This window comes from Equus caballus, chromosome 1 (assembly GCF_041296265.1).
Source record: "Equus caballus isolate H_3958 breed thoroughbred chromosome 1, TB-T2T, whole genome shotgun sequence".
NCBI classification, from domain to species: Eukaryota; Metazoa; Chordata; class Mammalia; order Perissodactyla; family Equidae; genus Equus; species Equus caballus.
Genome location: NC_091684.1, coordinates 187,352,444 through 187,374,459, shown reverse-complemented (window position 1 = coordinate 187,374,459; position 22,016 = coordinate 187,352,444). Strand labels below are relative to the sequence as shown.

General features: G+C 33.4%; 1 protein-coding gene across 27 annotated transcripts in view; it reads right to left on the bottom strand.

Annotated features, from left to right (window-relative positions):
• Positions 1 to 22,016, bottom strand: part of MIPOL1 (mirror-image polydactyly 1) — a 302,394-nt gene that overhangs the window by 217,657 nt on the left and 62,721 nt on the right. For 25 of the 27 annotated variants that reach the window (XM_023624241.2, XM_070274338.1, XM_023624247.2 and 22 more), the window contains 3 exons: positions 9,760 to 9,991; positions 8,205 to 8,340; positions 6,825 to 6,930 (listed from right to left, as the gene is read on the bottom strand). In XM_023624241.2, coding sequence (XP_023480009.2) covers positions 6,825 to 6,930; positions 8,205 to 8,340; positions 9,760 to 9,991 — 474 coding nt within the window. The remainder of the gene's footprint in view (positions 1 to 6,824; positions 6,931 to 8,204; positions 8,341 to 9,759; positions 9,992 to 22,016) is intronic. The other 2 variants (XM_070274371.1, XM_070274381.1) reach the window with 1 other exon arrangement.

Here is a 22,016-nt window from a genome sequence, read left to right as displayed (position 1 = left end):
TTTAACTTATTTTCTGCACAGCTATCGACCTTAAATTTTAATAAATACCAATATGAAAATTTTGTGAAATATAACTGCTACCTAAACTTTTTCCAAGATAATTTCCTTTTTAGAGTTAAACATGTGGAAAAAGTCAATCATTTTCTAAAAAGTTTTCTGTTATTTTTATGTTTTAAATACCCTAATTACATGATATGCTCTCAAATGCCTGATCATGCTAAATTCCACAGTATGCCATACCTAATAAAATATTTCCAATTGTTGGTTACTACAATGCATAACGGTTTCTCTGTTTACGCAATGTTTATTTTGTTTTTTCCAGAAAAATACAAAGTTTTCTAGGAGAGAGCTTACAAAATTGGCCATAGTCTACCCTCAAGCATTATTTGACCCGGCAGTTGTTATAGTTAATCCTGATCCAAACCCATGGGATTCTGCAGTCAAAGATAATAATATAAGCAACATTCTACCTATCAATATTTCTAACTGCTGTATTTCCCAGAGACGGGGCTTTCTGTTTTTATCTGAAATGACTGGTCATATTCTTAAAATCTCTTTTCCTTCCAAAGTAAAATACATAGATAGATAGGTATATAGATAACGCCCAATTATAATTTAATACTGTTAAGGCATTTAAGTGTTAGATTAAAGGCTATTATATTTTATTAGTGTTCATTATATATACAGAAAGATGGAATTCCAACGTGTATTATTTCTTAAAAGTAAATATTATGTCATTTTCTATTCTTCTGATACATAGAACTCACTCACTCCTGTTCTTAATCATTAGATGGTCGACATCATCTGAGATACGATCTATGGTAACAAATAATATTTTATAAGAGAACATTGTAAATATTTTCCATTACACAACAAGTCTTCTTTTCTCATGTTAATTAGTTTGGATGTCTTAATATATTTGCTCTAATGGTAGATCACATATCTCTACTTTCCACATTTACATATTAACCTGAAGGGAAACAGGTTGTAAGCTTCAGGGATTCTATGTCCAGGTGCTTTGGACAATCACAATCGAACTCCTCTCCCCTCTACCAAAACAAATTAACATTCTCTGTAATAAGAAGAGCTTGACAGTATTTTTTTATTTACAAAATAGTCTAAATTAGAGTGAACAGAAAAGAATCTATGTTTAAAGAGAAAAAGCAGATAAAATGCTCACAGAATCAGTACGGTAAGCTAAGCAAATTACGTAACCACTGAATTATATGTAAACTCAGATAGACAGACAGACAGACAGACAGACAGACAGATTTATAAACACGAGACTTAAGACACTAAGGAGTTCTTTTGGCTACAACCCAATATTGGCCTTATTTCAGTTTAATTGGAAGAGGATCTCAAATTCATCTTCTCCATGAGACATCAGGAACCTGGATTTCTCTTTGTACCAAAGGTTAATAAGAAATGTGTCTGCAAAAGTCAAACAGCATTAAATACCAAAAACTGATTATTATTCTACAGGAGTTGTTCTGTCATTCATAATCTCTCCATGCTCCAACCTTCCACAGCTAATCTTTAATGGATGACATGTAAGAAGGAAAAATAACTAACATAGAAAGCAGAGACTCTAAACTGAGCATTTAAGAAATAGAAAAATAAGGCTTTTAAAGAAATATAAATATTTTAAATATCACAAAAATAACATTAAAAAACTATTTAAATAAAGACTCTTTTCTGCAAAATTTAAACATTATGTGTACACTGCAAATGTAACAGACTAATAAAATAGGAGACTACACTAGACAACGCCCACTGAGACTGTTTAGGAAGAATGAAAGGTTTAACTGAACAAGTTATTTTTAAAAGTTATAACCACATCACTCACCTAAGAGTAAATTAATGGATGTAAATCAGGCTGTACAATACTATTTCTCACTGCCAAATTCAATTTAAGTGAAACAAATCATCAGGCGTTTGTGGTTTAATCATTTTCTTTAGATGAGAAGAGATACTTACCCAGAAGACAAAGAGAGTCAACATTTCTGCTGTCCTTCTCTAAAGTATCCCCTCATATTTGAAGGTCATATGTGCCAATAATTTTCAAATAATATTATACACATGTATAATTTAATGAGTTAAAACACAGTAAAAAGTCCTAAACAGTTACTATGAGATAAATTTTTTCCACTGTTAACACATACGTGATAAGCTGGTCATTTCAGCTTTTCCTAAATAAATAAGACCTAGTTAACATATATTTTTCCTTTCTTTTCTCTTTTGTAGAGACTAAAAAAATAATTTTCATATTTTCAAACTTTCTAAATAAGGTTAAATCTGAAAATCAAGGAAAACTAAGAACTGTGGGGATAAAATGAAATAATAAAAATACAAACTAGTTCTAAAAAAGAAATACATACCAATTCTTTGTGAAACAAAACTATATATAAATAGCTATGGGATAGTTATTTACATTAGGTACACTTTGAATATGCCTACTATTAGATCAAGAAGTCTTGAGAAAACAAGATGGTGGCATCACTCATCTTATCATCATAACTACCACTGACTTAATGTCTTCTATGGGTTAAGCACTTCATAAACATTATCTCACTTACACGTCACAAAAACCTATAAAGTAGGTTTTAAGAAAAGCTTAGTGAGGCTGTCAATTACACATGATAAGTGATAAAAAGATTAGAACAAAGGTCTGAATCCAAAGTCTGAGCATTTAACCACCACCTACTACAATGGTGTCTTATGAATGAGAAGTGACTGCAGATGAAACGTTTCAAATCCCAATTTCTGTCTTATTTGCTGATGTATATTCAGTGTCTAACAGTGTCTAGTACATAATGGCCCTTCAGTAAATATTTCTTGCTTGAGTTTTAAAGATGTTAGCACAGTTCCTATAAAGTGCCTAATAAAAACAGCATCAATGGTGATGATGGTGACAGTGATGTCAAAAAAGGAGGGGAAGGGAAAAGGGTCAACCATTGGAGATTTTATCATGATATAGGACACAGCTGAGTTCCAAATTCATGAGATCACGCCAAAATGACATGCTTTACATTTACATTATGTAAAAACCAACAGAGAAGCAAAGGAAACAGGCTTGAAGCTATTATGACAGTCTACATGACGGTTTATCACACGTATACATTAGATTAAAGCCCAAATCCTTTGTATCCCATTTCTTTTATTTCAGATTCACATTTAAGTAAAAGGTATTAGTGCTAATAAATATATATATGTCAACAGTAATTTTCCTCATCATCCAATACTTTGTTTCCAAACTTTTTCTTTCACTTTCCTGTTTATTTTCCTTTTAAAAATCTATTAACACTGAGCCACTAACTTTAATTAAAAGCTAAACAGAACAAAAATCTTTTCGTGACTTCTGACATTATCAAAGGTTTAAGAATTTCATAAAGATAAAAATAATCAAATATTAATAGCAGCTACAACTTACTGAGTACCAGTTATATACTAGGTGCTTTTATACCTTATCTCTGATCCCTACAATAATCTGGTAAATTAGTTAATATTCACATCTTACATGGGAGAAAGTAAACATGGAGAGGCTAATCAGTAACTTGCCAAAGGCACAGAGTCGTAGGAAGCGTCACAGCTGCAGTCTGAACTGGGGTCAGTCTGATTCCAAGGAGTCTAGTCTTCCCGTTGCTTCAACCAGCCTCAGAGAGAACTGGGCACCTTTTGTTTCATGTGGTTTTCACAAAACCAGACTCTTATTCTTATAAATTACACAATCAGCTGGGAAGACAAGATGGACTAATATATACATAAGTTACATAATCCACATAAGACATAAAAATAAATAAGGTAGAAATCTGAAAGATAAGAACAATAGCATGGGTAAAATGGCAAGATTTGATCACAGCCGGCTCATGAATTTCATAAAACTTCAGTTTATGTGGTTTTTATATGTCAAACCTATCATAGGAAATTATTTTAAGATGAGAGAGCAAGTAACTTTTTTAAAAAAAATCACATTTTTTAAAAGTAACACTTCACTTTTTCTAATACTAAATTTAATCCATGTTCATTGCAAAAAACTTGAAAAGGGAGAAACTTTTCATTGAAACATTAACACATCTATTAATAATACTAACAAAATTTGCCTCTCTTTTTATATAATATACATGTATATATACTGTTTTTTTAACAAAATTATTTCATAAATACAGTTTTCCCCCTATTTCTTTCACTTAACATTGAGTCATGAAGATGTTCTCATTATCAAATATTCTTCAGAAATAGTTTTTAATTATTGCATGTCTCACAGCATAAATGTACCTTAAGTTATTTAACTATTCTCTTATTGCTTGACTGATTGTAATTCTCTCGCTATCATAACTAACACCAATAGGAATATCCTTATATATAAATCCTTATATTTTATATACTCAAACGAAATGGTTCCTATTTCCTTAGTGTATCTCATATTTTAATGAAAATTTTATTTGAAAATCTATAGACATATATTTTTGTATCCTATTTGCAATTTCCAATGTTTAGTTCAGATGTTTTTGCACGTATTTCTTTAACAGTGGAATATTTTGACTTTTTAAACATTTATATCCTGCTTAAGCCCACCATAATACTTAAATATGTGTGCATATTTATAATATACTTTACCAAATACATTTTATTTTGAACATAAAAATGAGCAGTGATAGAAACAAACATCCATGATTATGGGGATTATTTGTACTTTCATATGACAATAAATACAACATTTATCACATGTAATCATAGTCCTATAAGGTTCCTTTTTCTATTAAGGTACAAACACAGTTGTTTAGTTACTGTGTTTTGCTTTTTGACTGCACTTCCGACTGATCAAGCAGAAGATAAGCTCACTTAAGACTGCAGGTACAAGGTGAAAAGACGAGCAAGTTCAAGAGTCTATCAAGGGTCACTGGATGAATTTCTTGCAGTTTTAAGCCAATAGATTTCTTAAGCAATTCAGTTTTTTTATTTTCATGTTACAATAATAATAATTCTAATTTTAAACCATCTTAAATCTTTTTTTAATAAGACAAAACTGAAACATCAAAAAGTAAAGATTCATTTTGAAAATTTATACTTTAAAAAAACCATACAGGATTTTCATTTTGTGTCATTTTTGTAACTAAGTTGATTGGACATATCTCTTTCAACTAGATTGCTCTGTTTCAGAGGAACTACATGGCACTGTTATTTTCATCAATTTAGGAAGCTATAAAACCATACTAAACATCTCAGCACTTACTATTTACTAAAAATGACATTTTGTCATTAATGAGAAATATTTGATTAACAAGAATCATAAAGCAATCAAATTCTTCCCACTTCATGCATTCATGATTCATACTGTTTGGTCAAAGGGAACCCCTAAATATATACCAATAAATAAATATTTGAAGTATATGATTACTAAATTATACAAAAGTTTAAAGGGTAAATAAGATTGCACAATGAGTTTTCTCCTCCAGGAGATAATGAGCTATGTAGACATGTTAATTCATGATTTTCAATAAGTCACAATGACCTAAATCTTATTAAATTACTTCTGTAAGACACATGCAAAGTTAAATTATAATACAAACATCTTTAAACAAATGTACTTTGTGTAATACCATCCTAGCAATCAGTACACATATTTGACTATAAAAAGCCAAGAAACTTCCGAGTTGCTCTAAATTTATATTTGAATTACTCATTTTTAACATACTGTTAATTTTCCTTAAATTATATTACTCTCATATTTCCCCATTAAAAAAGAAACAGAAAAAAATCACAGTAGTTTAACATTAACAGAAAAGCAACCATCTGGTATTCAGCTGGAGCATTTATTTATGGTCATTTTGGTTATATTCCCACAGTGATGTTTAGTTCTACTTTGCACAATAGCATTTTGATGACACGCTATATCTGCTAATCATGTTTCTGACATAAAATACCAGAACTCTGTCAAATATGCAACCAAGTTAAGTGGCTTATAAAGTATGATATCAAACTGCAAACTAATCACAAAATACATTTCTTAAATCCATTCCAATTGATACACAATGTCAAAATAAGTGATCTCTAAAATGCCTCTGAATGCTAATTTCTATTATTCTGTGAAATTTCTCTTTAACACACTAAACACTGTGAGGAAGAGTCACAGTGACATATATATATATACATGTATCACAGACTACTGAGAATCATCTGATCATATCTGTAACATATCACAGATATATTTAAAAATTTTCTTCTTGCAAAGACCTGTGAATAAAGTCTAACGCCAAAACCTATTTAAGGCAGACATTCATAATCTTAAACTTTGGCAATCTTTCTAACTTTAACCTTCTCAGAGAAAACATTATCTCCACCATCATCCACGTCATGAGATGAAAATTTATTAACAGCACCAAACAGATCTTTTAATCAAATGTAGGTTTCCATTGGCAATGAATGTATGACTATCTTCATACAAAGGAGAAGTATTTCCTCTCACGAGCTAAAACAATGAGTGGTATTTGAACTGCTGGTTGAAAGGTAGAGGCACTGGTAATCATTATTTCCCCTTGTTTGTTCAGGCCTTTCCAACAAAACAAACAACCTTTTTGTGATTGGATTGACATGGTGTTAACAATGCATTTAATGCCCAAATCAGTATGAATACAGGTAAAGCTCTCACTAATACCAGTACCAGGATGTTAAAGCCACCTATTTTCTAAGCAGCCAAAAAAAAAAAAAAAAGCCAGAGCTTCCCCTCCTTTGGCAAATAAGCTAATGCGACTATCACCAAGCCACATCATATACTAACTTCGCTATGGTTCCTAATGCCACATAATAACACTCATCTACTATACCTGCTGTCTTTTCGGCAATCTGAGCTTCTGTTGCTTTCTCTTGAAGTTCCAGCTTGAGCTTTAGTTTTCTCTGTTCTTTATCTTCTTTAGTCAGTTTTTCTTGAAGCTAAAACACATTGAAAAAAACAGATTCTTATCTGACAAATTTCTTGCTTTCTAAACCCTTATATAATATTACATTTAATAACTCTAGGGAAAAAAAGAATATTTAAGGTTTGAAGATATTTTACAAAGTAATAATTACCAGTAATAATATAGAAATTATAAAAACATTTTAATTTATGTGTGTACTGGCAAATGAAATTAAAGATGGAATATTATTAATAAAAATAACTACTGCAGAAAACAATCTGATCTATTCTTTTGTCTTAAAGCAAAAGACTTGGAAGGAACTATCATAATAAAATAATGGACAGTACACCTTTATAGCTTCTGTTAGTAATTCCAATATTTTGAAACAAAATTAATTAAGATACTTACCTTAATATCCGATACAAATCTCTGAGAATGCTATTCTATCATGCTGTATTTAAACTGGCACTGGCACCTGGTTCATAATTGGCATGTAATAAATAACTGCTAAATGAAAGTACAGAAAATATCTCATGCTCTCATATGGATCCCTCCAAATGTTTTTTTTTTTTTTTTTTTTTTTAATTTCTACTTCAGCTTTTGTCATTTGTGTTGTTTTCCATCAGACATGATGAACATTCCTAACATCACACTTCATTTTGATTAGGTCAAACAACAAGAATATTAAAATCAGAAAGTACGTAGAGGTTGAAAAAAAAGAAGGCATAGAAAATAAACATTATTTAGTAACATTATTTAATGTTCAAAGGAATGTAACTAGAAAAAGAGTCAGAAAAGTTAAAACATGACATGACAAACTGGATTAGACAAAATGCAGCAGTACAAGATAACACCAGCTAAATTATGACATTGCCTAGCTATTTTAATGTTTAATTACATATGTTATTGAGGTAAAATACAGGGAACAGATACTAATAAAAAAGAAAAAACGTTAAGAAAGTAACATGAAACCAGTGCATTCTATTTCTCATTCTCCATAATACTGAAGTAAAGTTTTACTATAGTAAAACTTGAATGAATCTCTTTTAGGTACCTAGGCAAGGAACCACAAATTTATGAAAGAGGAAGTGGTATGGCAGGGCAGCAAGGCAGGAAACCAAAGAAATTGCTTTTCATAGTCAATCTTGCAACTCAATCATACCCTGATGGCATGGCATGGCAACAACATAAAGCTACTGTTAAAGGATTAAAGTACACAATAAAACTGAATCATGATGGACGACAAGGCAAACTTAGAAGGTCAACAGCTAAAAGCACTGTACAATTACCAGACTTTCTATATTGTACCTTTTTATTGCTTGCTCTGAGAATGTCCAATTCTTTTAGAAGAAATGCTATTGTCTTCTCTTTGTTTAAGTCTGAAGTAACTTGACAAGGAATCATATGTTCATAATGCAAGTCATTACTTCTATGTTCCATAATGCTGTAATAAAGAAAGCTATTAAACAATATACGCATACGATTTCTACTATACAGGATCTATAAATTCTACAGTTCAAATGGGGGAAACAAATCTAATTTTAACAACAAATATGTAAAGTTACTTAATTTTAAATTTCTCATTATGTACTGTTAAGAAAATACTATGGATGAAAAATTAAACATCAATTTTACAGAGGTGCTAATCTATCAACTGAGAGCTAAATCTATGGAAAGCATTTAGTAACGTCTATAGAGACTCATGGTTCAGTATACTTGAAGAATTCAGGTTTATGGGGCTGTAAATATTAACACAATTTGCACTTTTGGTCAGGATTCTAGATACATTTCTCACTTTTCTGAAAAGAGGAACAATAAACTTTTTTTTTTCAATTTGGTTGACAGATACCATATTTTCATTACTAAATTCAAAACATTAAAAATGAAAACCTATTTCTGTAACATTTAAGGATAAGGAAAAAATGTTTTTGACATTCTGTATGCTATTTGAGAACAGTATCAACTTGTTAGCAAGTAGTATAAAGGAAGAGAAGAGAAAAGAGACGGCTTTAGCCCAATCTCTACTACTGATTTTTCCCATGTGGTTATAAACGTTTATCACCGCTTCACTCATCCCTATTCCCCATCCCCCAAATGTACTCCAATCTGCACTTTCGTAAGAATATAACTGATTGCTAAGAGGTAGGAACATATTCATATACCTAGTGAATAATTTTTAAGTAAATAAAAACAGCTGTTTCTATGCAAAACTCTGTTAAAATAATATTCTATAAAATACGATTTTGTCTAGACAAAATATATTAGTCATTGACATTTTTTTAATTTAGCAGTACTTTCATTGTACATGATTAATTGTCAAAGTACCTTAATCTCACAGGTAAAAGTCACAAGTGTCACAAATTCAAAGCCCTTCAGGGATGGGGAGGGAAGGCGGATGGGACAGGCCGCAGAAGGCAAATGGGAGAGTACAAGGCCCTTCTAAAAGCATTCAAACTCAGTGAAATGAAAAATAGTGCCAACCCAAACCGAAACATATCTTTTGGCTTATTTTGTCCTAGAGCTGCCAGTTTTTGGCTCTGATGTATAATATCCCATTTACATCATCTCAACAGCTATTTCCACATCCCTAACGAAAGGTCACAGAAAATAATATCCAACAAAAAGGAATAAAAAAACCTCATAGCCTTCATTCAAAGCACCTGGTGCTTTTTCACTTAGCATTCTAGATACACTGTATCAACGTAACAGAAACAGTAGAAAACTCTGGTAGATTCTCCAAATTCTAGTAAGTTAATGATATGTCAAATTTAGCCCAACCCAAAAAGAAGGGAGGGAGGACAGATGGAGGGAGGGAGAGTTCTCCCAATTCCTGCTTTCTAAGCCCAAGGCTGCCAGCACTCACTTGCGTTTTTCAGTAGAGCAGTAAGCTGTCTCATCGCCCGGACAAGGGCTGGTGGCCTGAAAATGCCTGGGTCTCTGCTCTGGCAGTTCTGTGTCCTCACGTGTAGCTTCATTAACTAATTCATTGGATTTCTGATCCATGCTTCCCTCAGAATTCACAGTCAGCTGCCCATCTGGCTGTGGACTTTTATTTCTCCCTGTAGCCTCTTGTTCAAGATAACTATGGGCTGTATCTGTATTTAAAACAAACAAAAAAAACCCACATGGTATATGAAACACCATAGCCAAATCCATCAAATTAATGTTTCTGTGTAAATAAGTGTTAGAGCTGTAAACATGCACTTACCAGTCTTACTCCTTTTGTAGTTTGATAAGCATGTGGTTTTGTAATTACTATTTCCATTCCCACAGTCAGCGGGCATTTCGGACAGTGGTTTACAACCTTGGCTGTATGTTCGTTGAGGAGTTCCTAAAAAATCCTCAACGCCAGGCCATACCTTATACAAATTAAAGTGAAATCTCTGGGAGTGAGCAGATGATTCCAGCATACAATCAAGGCTGGGAACCATTGACTTAGAGATATTATTTTCAACATTTCTTGATTCCGACTCCTAGTAACCCTGTGGACAGCAGAGTGGAACCCTACCCGGTCTTTGCGCCATACTCTCACCTTCCAGCATTCTACCACACAATGCTCTGCTGCTATTCACAGGGTTTTCCTGGCCAATTTTTCTGAAGTGGGTGGCCAGGTCCTTCTTCCTAGTCTGTGTTAGTCTAGAAGCTCTGCTGAAACCTGTCCACCATTGATGCCCCTGCTGGTATTTGAAATACCGGCGGCAGAGCTTTCAGCATCACAGCAACACGCAGCCGTCACAGAATGACAACCCATAGATGGGTGGTGTGGGTCCCTGACCTGGAAATGGACCTGGGCCATAGTGATGACACCGCCAAATATTAACCACTAGACCACCAGGATGTTTTCTAAATTTCAAAAAACAGGAAATAGTAAGTTGATCATAGTGAAGTGATAATGTACATACCACTCTGGCATCAAAGTGCCTGAGCTGGAATTCCAGCTTTACCAAGTTCATAACTTTGGGCAAGTTACTTTACCCATGCATGCCTCAGTTTCTTGTTTGTAAAATGGGAACATAATAGCACTGACTTGAATTGTTGCAAGGATTAACTGAATTAATGAATGCAAAGTACACGGCCTTGTGTCTGGCACATCAACAAATGTTAGCTATTATTTTTGTAATCATCATCAATATTAAAATGGATACAATATAAGGAGAATTATTTTTAACTTCTATTTTATCAGATATGTATTATACAACAGAAAGTCTATTTTGTAGTGCTTGGCTATCTCATAAAAGTTATTTTAAGCTGTAACTAGTAAACAATAGTTGTTTCAGGGGTCGGCCCGGGAGCCGAGTAGTTAAGTTCATGCACTCCGCTGCGGCAGCCCAGGGCTTCGCCAGTTCGGATCCTGGGTGCGGACCTGGCACTGCTCATCAGGCTATGTTGAGGCTGTGTCCCACATGCCACACCTAGAAGGACCCACAACTAGGTACTGGGTGGATTTTGGGAGAAAATGCAAAAAAAAAAAAAAAGATTGGCAACAGTTGTTACCTCAGGTGCCAATCTTCAAATAGTTATCTCAAAGAAACAGTGTATATTTGATGTTATAAGTAAAAGTTCTGGGAGAAAATGACACACACATATGCACAAAATGAACTCTTTCACTGGTAAATCAGATCAACAGGCACAATACTGATTGTAACTAGTACTTTATTATTTCCAGCAGAAATAATCCTTGCACTTTAAAAAGCAGGTGAATCTCATCTGCTTGTTGACGATGCTTCTCCAACCTGGCAAACTGAAAATCCTTTTAAGTCAGAAGAGAGTAGTTTTAGAATAAAAACAAAATAGGGCACTTATAAATAAGGTACCTCTCACAAAGTATTCATTCTTTAAGGAGAAATTCTTTGCATGTACATATATTGAAATTAGGTATAGCCAGTTAGAAACTCCAAGTTCTGGACATTACCTTATTGGTGGCTGAAAGTTAGATCAGAAACCATTGGTTTTGGTAAATTACTCTGGATTTCACTTTGTTTGAAGGAACAAATTGGGAGAACGTGCTATTATAATTACATACTATGACATATCTACAAAATTCCAACATTACATTCTGTTTTGATTTAAACTGTAACAATTTTAAGTATCTGAAGATTATTTACTGGTTCTTGATATTTCAAAACACTTACTTGGTTTGCATTAGATGCTCATCCTGCTACTTCTCTAGAATAGACTGGTATTAGTAGAACGGAACCCCCCAAATCTGAATGAGGGAATGTTATAAATGGACACTAACGAATACTACACTATAGTTAACAGACCATGCTTTCTAACACTAACAGATCACTTTATATGTAATTCAACTGAAAGAAAATTATAAACACTTACTGAAAACAACATCAAAATAACAAACATTGTCTCCAGGGACATATCAAAAGGGAACTATTAGGGCCTATACTAGTCTCCAGTTTATGAGGCACAAGGATTCTTCAAAAGGTAAAAGGATGAGCCATGAATCGCTGCCCGCTACAGAAAGCCCCAAGTTCCCCATGACAACACCACACCAATTGCTTCAGAATCTTGTCCACTCTTTGACCTGTTTTTGAGACCAAACTTACCAATATCTGCAACTTGTGCCAGGTTTTTACCTCTGTATTTCTGGGTCTAGTTTAGCATCTTTCCCCTTTCCGTTTTTTATCCCTCAACCTCCAAGTGTCTACTTTACCCCATCCCTGATATCTATACTTGCTATGTGCTTACTATATTCATAGCTCTCTTTCTTACTTCGGCTTACCTAATGTCAAATTTCGTGATCCTTGAACTCTTGATAAATCACTGCCTTTTCACCTGGGATTGTGCTATCTTGTCCAAACTCAGAGCAGATGTGGGAGCTCCCCAATAAGAAGACTCTTTCCTGATCCCTCCTGAATCTTAGTAATTATAACCCCTTGTAGTATTATTTAAATAAACTCATCAAGTTCTAACACACTTCTGGATTTTAATTGTAAGTGTTTAATATTTTTGAACAACCTGTACTCTGTAGTTCGGCTCAGATTATTCCCACATCTTTCTAATCTTGCTCTGTAGAAAAAGCTTTTAGACTCCTAACTATAACTATTCATCAGACATTTGGAGCCTGCTCTGCAAATCAGACTATCCATACTCTTCTATGGAGAATTTAATTTTACTTTAGAGTAAACAAGGCTGATTTATCAAATTTTCCTTCCTGTCTGCCTTCTTTTTTTTGACCAACTATTTTAGCAAATATTGCTCAAATCCTCTGAATGCTCTCAATGCTTTTCTACTCTTCCATAATGCATTATCTTATACCAGAATCCAATTATTTGTATAGAAAGTTTGATCCCCCCAATTAATTTTATTCATTAGTTTAATAATAGTTCATGGAAAAGGTACAGTGTGATACGTCCTGTGATAAGTACTGGGAAAACAAAGACAAGTAAGAAAAAGACTCTCCCTTCAAGGATTCTATAGTACAATAGGAAGGAAAACCAATCTCATAATTTGAATACATCGCTGCATAGTGACATTTCAGTCAATGACGAACCGCATATACAATGGTGGTCCCATAAGATTAGTACCGTGTGGCCTAGCTGTGTAGTAGGCTATCCCATCTCTATTTGTGTAAGTGCACTCTATGATGTTTGCACAATGACAAAATCGCCTAACGATGCGTTTCTCAGACTGTATCCCTGTCTTTAAGTGACGCATGACTGTAGAATGTAATTAAGGAGTATGCTAGGGCTATAGAGACCAAATACAAAATACGCTAGACATACTGAAGCTCAAGTGGAAGACTCTGAGATTTCACAAAGACATCCACTGCAAAAAGGGACAAACAGGAATACACAAAGTAATGAACTGCCATAGGGTTTGAGTTAGGTGAAGTAAAGAAAAAACTCACAGACCATAAGAAGAAAACAAGAAGAATAGGAATGGGTTCAGAGGAGAAACAATAGCATTAGGAAAAACACAACGATATTTTTTGTATTGAAATGACAAGATGTTACAGTCAGGGAATGAAAATTTCTAAAATGAGTAACATGTAAAGACAAAGTCCAAGATGTGGTTCATCCGAGAATGGGTTGAAGAAATAGATTAATGGCAAAGGTTCTTGGAGAGGAGGAAATCAAGGAATCAGGTACTGAAAGTGTCAGCTTTGAAGACAATGAAGTCATCCAGAGAACTGCCAAGAAATAAAGAGGAGAAAGGAGAGCCAAATGCAAAAGGCTTCGCTGACCACATACACGTGCTACAGAAGACAAAGACAGGTGAGAAAGCTGACCAGGAGTGATGGCAGATCACAGTCATTTCTTTTTACCTTTTTATTATGAAATAATTCGAGTCTTACAAAAAAGGTGTAAAAATAATACAAAGAATTCCTATATGCCCTTCAGCCAGATTCCCCAAATGCTAACCTCTTCCCATACTTGCTTCATTATTCATTCTATTTCTATCTACTTAGCAATCATTTATCTATCCACATCATTTGAGAATTTCAAGCATGATATACTTTGACTTTTCAAGTCAAATTTTAAGATACTCCTCTATCATACTGCAGTTTGCCAAACTTTCTTTACCTTACTCAAAGCCCAACTTAAATTCAATTTCTGAGTTAGTACTTTCTCCAACTAAGAGAAGATGACAGCACTTAGGGACTCTAACTCAGTCTTCAATTATTTTTTCTAAACTCTCCAGTCCAAGAGAAAGAGCTATATGAAGTGATAATAGCATGAAGCTTTTAAAAGCTTTAGTTGAGCTGTTTATATTGCCCCGTTACTTGAAAAAGAATTGCATATAGAAATATAAACACACAAATCAATAAAATGCAACAAAAATTTATAAGTCTGTATTGCACACTATTCTATTAGAAAGATACATGTTTAAAAGAAAAACATACTTCTGACTCAAACTTTTATCGCTAGGCAGATGAAAGCTTAAAACTAAAACTATTCTGTTGATCCCTCTCTCTCTCATATGGTTTGAAATGGAAACTCTACAACCTTCTTAAGGAATTTGCTTCAGTGTTTAATCACTGTCATTGTCAACAGTTCCATCATCATGAGTAACAGAATTAAGACTATTTTAATTCATTTCTCCATATGGACTTAGAGAATAATTATCAATTTCTTCTTCATAATTTGTAAGTTTATGAAGTCTAACTTTCTTTTCTCAGAGTTAAACAACAGGAATTTTTTTTTTTTTCCTGCTTTATATCCCCAAATCCCCCCGGTACATAGTTGTATATCTTAGTTGCAGGTCCTTCTAGTTGTGGCACAACAGGAAATTTTTTATGACGACTATCAATCCATTTATTTATTTGCTCTTCTGTGGGCACACTGTATTATATGGACATAAGAATTTGGCCACTTTGAAACCAAATATATTTCCCAATTTTTGCTATTAGTATCTAACACTATCCTGCCATATAAACTTACCCTGTGACCATTTGAAAATGATGTTATGGAAGACAACTACTAGGTATTCCTCAAAGGCCACCTACTGCTATTGCTAAAGACAGTTTATTCACCTGGGCAAAATGGGTAGATTTAGGCAAGATTTTCTTTGGAATCTTAGTACCGAATATATGTGCCTAGGCCAGCTGTATTATATGCTTTGAAGACCCTGTGTCTCCTTAGTGACTTTCACATTGTTTCCAATGAGCCATTTTCATGGTCTAATGAATTCTCTCTTTACTTCTGGAAGTATCAGTATTGCCAATTATCTCAATACTAGCTTTGCTATTAAATTCTCAATTCCGTAGTCTAGAAAATTGACACTATTTTACCATTTCCTATCCTAGGAAAGAGAGCTTCAGGATGCCCTTTGAGTTCAATTCTCCAGATAATTATACATTAGCTAATGTATAATATACTTAGTTAAATTGATGCTACCCAAGAAATCATGACTCATAGCCAAAAATAACTGTTATTTCACAACTACTATACAGAAGTGAGGAGGTGGCTAGAATCAAATCGGGATTCTTAGAGGGTGGGAAATTCTGTTCTGTCTGGCTTTGTAAATAGTTTGTGACAACTGGTATCTGTGTAAACGGATTTGATGGTCCCCTGGGGGGTCAATACTGTTTACAGAGCTGTTTCTTCAGAGTGGCTGAGCTAGAATTGTCTCTAGGGATCCCACTGGGGTTACTCAGAATAGCAACATCCCAGCTACCTGAGAGCTCAGGGGCAGAAAAGAGAAAGGGGAATAGAAGTACTATAGGCAAGTACATTAAAATAAATGGATCTCTTGCTCCTTAAGATGCAGGTGATTCTTAGGGGCATTTGTATCTAAAAGGAACCAGGAAGGAGGCAATTCCTTAATGTGCTCTCTGACACTTGCTAACACAATTGGTCACGAATTCTTTAAATTCTATCTTTTTTTTTTTTTGGAAAGGTTATTACTTCTACCATAGCATCTGATTTTATAAATATAAAAAGAACAAAACCTCATGTTTATTGCTTCTTTCTTTTGTATATTGTCTATCACCACATTATATAAGAATATCAAAATGATGTGACGTATTTTTTGCTATTAAAGTGTAAATTTGATTTCACGATGAAATTACTATAGTAGTCCCACATTTTAAACAAAAGATGTTGTCTTTTTTCAGCGGTTAAGGATTTTTCTAAAAGAACATTAGTTTCAACATAATTAGAACAACAATATCAGTTGGTGGCTTCGAATAACTTCCACTATCTCCTTAAGTAAGTAAAATGTGGGGTATCTATCGGTACATGTGTACAAATACTACTTATTTCCTTTACCAAATATTGACGACTATTTGTTTCCCTTTTTGGTGGGACAAAGGGTTCGTTTCCTACATAGATACATAGACGGGCTTCCCCCTGCCCCAAACACAATAGAAAAGACATCAGAAAGTTCTACCATATATCAGATATCATAGTGGTCCCACCTAATGTAAGTGTTCACAAGAGACAAGTTCAGACAAGTTCAAGCAGAACCACAGTGCATGGGTTCTGAAGACAGACAGCAAGGTTTGAATTCTGGCTTCACCACATAGCTGTACATGACCTTTAGCAAATTACTTAACCTCTCATCAATAAAAAGTACATAATAATAGCATCTACCTCAAAAGGTTGTTATGAGGATTAAATTATTTAAATTATATGATCTCTTGAAAAAGTGTCAAACACAGGATACACACTCAATAAATGCTAGGTATTGTTATCTGCAAAAATCTGCTTTGCTAAAAGCAAAAGATTTTATTAAAATATAATAAGAATAAAAATAAAATGTAAGAAAAATGCGCTTATTAAAATATCAGAAGACATGGAAATGGAAAATAATCCTCATTCAATGAGAAACATAACTAAGCAAAAAATACTTAAGGTTAAAACTTGCAATTAATACATAATGGTTTAATAAAGTTTATATCAGATTATAAAATTAATCAACTAGACAAGTAATAAGGACTTCAAAATTTACAAATCCTGACATTAGAAAAAGATCTTGAAAGAAAATTCAATCCCATACCAAGAAAATTAATAGTTTATTTCTGTAAATTCAATCCCATGGCAGGAAAGTAGATTTAAGTAGCATGTTTCTGTAACACAATTTGAGCGCTCACTTTGTTGGCACATGATATCACAGACAGTCAGGATCATAGCCAGTAGATCACAGGCACTTATCCTTCAGAGATTCTAATTTAAGAGTCACAGAATATCAGGTAACTTTTGGATCCCTGGCTTAACAAATGCAAACTTGTGACTTGGATACTGTATACTCCCTCACGGATTTTTAAAATTTCTTTTTGTGTTTTTTTTTTTGCTTGAACAGCCATAAGAAGAAGAAGGAAAAAAAAAAGAACTATAATTTTCACTTTCATTGGTCTGTACACTCATGGCACGTATTTCAAGTGCTCAAAGTCGCAGGAGGCCAGTGGCTACCATGCTGGAAAGCCTCTGCTTTCTTACAGTCTTATGTAGTTCTAATAAGGTATATTATATCTATCAAGGGGAAGTAAAAGATATATGGGGGGAGGGGCTGGATGTAGCTATAAGATATTGAGGTAAGGGTTTATAAAGTTACAAAATCATGAAACCTGTCAATATCACATAATTTGTTCATTTGGACATGAGGGTTAGAAAATCAAAGTAACTACATCCTTTACATTCCTATACATGGTTGTACATCTAGATAAAAATGTCCAAAAAAAACAGTGAGGTTATCTTTAACTAAGATAATTCAGTGAGTTAGCATATCATGTTTCAAATTATCCATTAGCTAGTCGTGGAAATTACTTCACTGGAAATTTGTTATTTATTATAAAAAAGCTATTTAAAGTTGTGGCACTATACCAAAACTTTTAAAAGCTTTGTTTGTTTCATCAAGTGTGAAACAGTCATGAACACACCAATATTATTGGGGAAAAGGTCACATTTCTGTGTAAGAACTAGGTTATATCATAATGTTTCAGTTTCTAATTTTAACAGCCTTCACCATATGCAGCCCATGGACATGGTAGAATAGTGTAATACCCTTAAGCTTAGGCTGCCTAATTAACTCATGAACATATCACATAAATTAAAGCTTTGTAAAATTTAGTATCACCCTATTTAAACCAATACAAATATTATTTAGGCTGAAACGATTGTGAAAACTATCCTAAAATTTGATTAGCTAAAATAATAGTAATCTTCATTCTTTTTTTCCCCCCAGTGATACAAACTATTTGGCTACTTACTATTTATTTCTAACCTTTTCAGCGTTCCTCAATTTTTCTTGTTATAAGACTAATCTATATAAAGTAATTAAAATTATGAATCAACTAGGTAAGTCTTACATTTCTATAACTGCTAGTAAAATAGATTTCAGAATTAAATATTTTCTAAGTATAAATACACATATCGACTGTCCACGAATTCAACAATTTCATCACTCATTCATGGAAGGTAACTTTTCCAAAAACAAGTGTGAAGAGAAAGAACAGATTTTCTTTACATGTGCCTTTCACTTTATGGAACAGCATTTTTACATTTGAAAAACAAAACAGAAGAATCACCAGTCAGATACTAAGTGGAAATCACTGAAATACAATGTTAGTTCTAATGGACGGATGATTGTGTTTGGTCTTTTGAAACTTTGAAGTATAGGTAAGTCTTGATCACACAAATTAATAAATCCTAAAGCTGGAGTTAACAATAACCATTACACCCAAATTCTGCAGCTTAGCCCAGCCAATTTTTCGAAAGGTCAGGTTGTGAACTGGAGAAGATCAGGGAGGCCCACCGCATGGCTTTGTTGCCAGGCATCTCTCGTCTGGATTGTTGCAGGCATTTATTAGTATTCGTCAGCAGACTCAACAGAGCAAACAAGAAATTCAAGCACGAATAATAAAATGAAATGCTGCTATATAACCCTTTGTCATTCAGCAAATATGGGACTTTTTAGCTACATTGTTCCTAAACCTGGGTTACTACTTTAATTTTTCTCCACAGTGCTGACTGAATGAGTATGCATGTGTGTTAAATGCAGAGCTCCCCTAACAACTGCAGGACTGCCATTTAATCTGTTGGTAGATGGACCATTTCCTGTGGGAACCCTAGCTATGATTTCCAGATCCACCAAATAAATCTCAGATTAAGATTCCAAATGAAACCTGCCTTTGGCAGATAAAAAATGTCAAGATGGATATAAACAGTAAAATTATAAATTATCTAGGTGTTGCATGACAAACCAATGCTCAATTTTTTTTGTTGACATGTGCCCAGATATCAAAACTATATGAGACATTCATCAAATGTCACACTTTCATAATATTGCAGGCATCATTAAAACTGTTTGACTAAGGACCTTAAAGTGTTTAAGCAGTAGCTCAAAAGTATATTTGTGCAAAGTAGAAGAATAAATTTACATATCAGCAGCAGCTCATAAGGGATGGGTAAATATTCTGTTTATCTCTCATTGTAATTCAGGTTACTTTAAATACAAGGTTTTAGGAAATCATTATCCTCTATATGGCATCATTACATAACTTTCTATGCAAATAATGTATATTTTATTTAAATTCACTATTTGTTTCTCCGGGAAAAAAACAGAGGCATAAAAGGAAAAGGTAAGGACTCCCATTTCCTTACTCAACGGTGACTACTATACCAGTGACTTGTTAGTTGCATTGCAGCATCATCAGCTCCTTGCTAAAGTTGGCATTTTTGACTTAAAAAACAAAACAAAAAACATAAAATACCCGAGAGAAAAAAAGCCTGAGAAAAGTAAATTTGTTTCTTTTATAATATGTTCATTTCAAATGACTTGGGGGAGGGGCAGAGAATTTAAAAAAAGAAAAAGGTAATAAAGAACCAATACAGAACATCTTAGAGAGCAAATGGCCTATTAAAAATGCAGAGGAAGTCTCCGTGCTGGTTTCCACTGCGTTCTCAGGAGATCAAGGACTGCTTTTTTAATGAAAATTTTTGTTTTGTCTTTGCTCTTCTTACCTGGACCATTGCAGCCTTGTCCTGGTCTTAAATTCTGCACTGGTTGATTATAAAATATAGGCAATGAAGGTTTCCGAAAGGAAACAATCAGATTTGCTGAACTGAAATCATTACTTTTTTTAACTTTCAACTCTTAAAAGCAATTGAGTAAAAGGCTTCAGTGACTCCAAATTTTGCAACATTTATTTTTTTGATAAAGATTCAAAAACTATCTAATCTACGTAAAATAGAAATCTTTCAAACTATAAATTCTTTACACTTATATTAATCTGTGTAAAGGATACAGAATACTCTATACTCCATATTCCAAATGTTGGAATTTATATACAAGTCTGAATCCTTAAGGACGACATATTTGTTCTGTCTTTCCTATCATCTCTCCTCCAATACACGTTCTTGAGTCAAGAACTAATGCTAAATAAACCATACCTACGTGAATCTGTTAGGGATCTGAATATTAATGTGAAAATTCTGAATAGCAGGGGGAAAATAAGAAAAGAGGATATTAATTAAAGAAGGAAATAAGGGTCCTAGTGCTTAACTTTGATTATATTTCTATGCTAAAAATGCTCAAAAATCAATGAACATTACTATGTTTTAGAGTATATCAAATTATCTTAGGTACAGCCAGTGAAACTGTATTAAAAAGGGGGACTTAATTTTTAACTTAAAAAAATTTAATCAGCAAAAACTAACATATTTAGTGTCTATACAAGAAGTACAATTTTATCAATATGAACTGACAGTTTTAACTTTTTACCCACTAGCATACCGATTTTAAGTTACCAAAGAGTTTTGATACGTGACGACTAGAATCACTCAAAAAATAAAAACGAAAGAAAAAATAGTATTTTCTAAAATAATTACTTTTAAGCCTACATCTTGTCAGCACAATTTTACCATTTGGCAAAGGATTATCAATTTTACCCAAAAGCTACAGATTAGAATATTTTTAATTCAATCATTTAGACTATGAAATATCTAAGGCAACCAACTTCAAAATTTTGTGGCCTGATTTGTTCTAAGTTTGCTTTTTCATATTCCTCAAGAAAAAATAAAAACATAAAAGGCAAAACACAAAGAAAAACTTATCTGGAACTTCTCCCTGAAGATAATAAGGTCCTACATGATAGGTTGTTTTGATTAAAGCACACACACTAAAAGTTGGAGTACTTGGTGATTCCCACCCAAATATTTATTCAACTACCAGATTTATTTATAACCAAAAGTAGTGAGTAAATGTAGTAGATGCAGTCACATCAATCCTGCCCTACAAAGAGCCAGTCAATCTGGACCAACTGTGTAAATGGCCATAAATTCAGTCTATAAACCAATGTATATTGATTCTGATCTCCAAAATCAACAAAATGCCAGTGCACGCTCAGGACTTTATAGTAATCATACTAAAGGTAACAAATATAGCCACTATGGAGACCACAACAGTCATCTTAAATGTGATAAAGTAAAATTCTAACTTCTGGGAAATTAAAGATTTACTAATATTATATTAAGATTTGTGTTGTAAATATGTGTTCCAGGATGTGCCCCAGCATGAAAGGGCCATAACCAGAAATGAATGAGCATTTTTATCACAGAGATCAGAATCCTAAGGGTGGAGAATTTAAAACAAAGCAAAAAACTTTTGAAAAATTCAAGTAGCTTTTCTATTTCAAAAAAAGTATAGTCAGATTTTCATGGC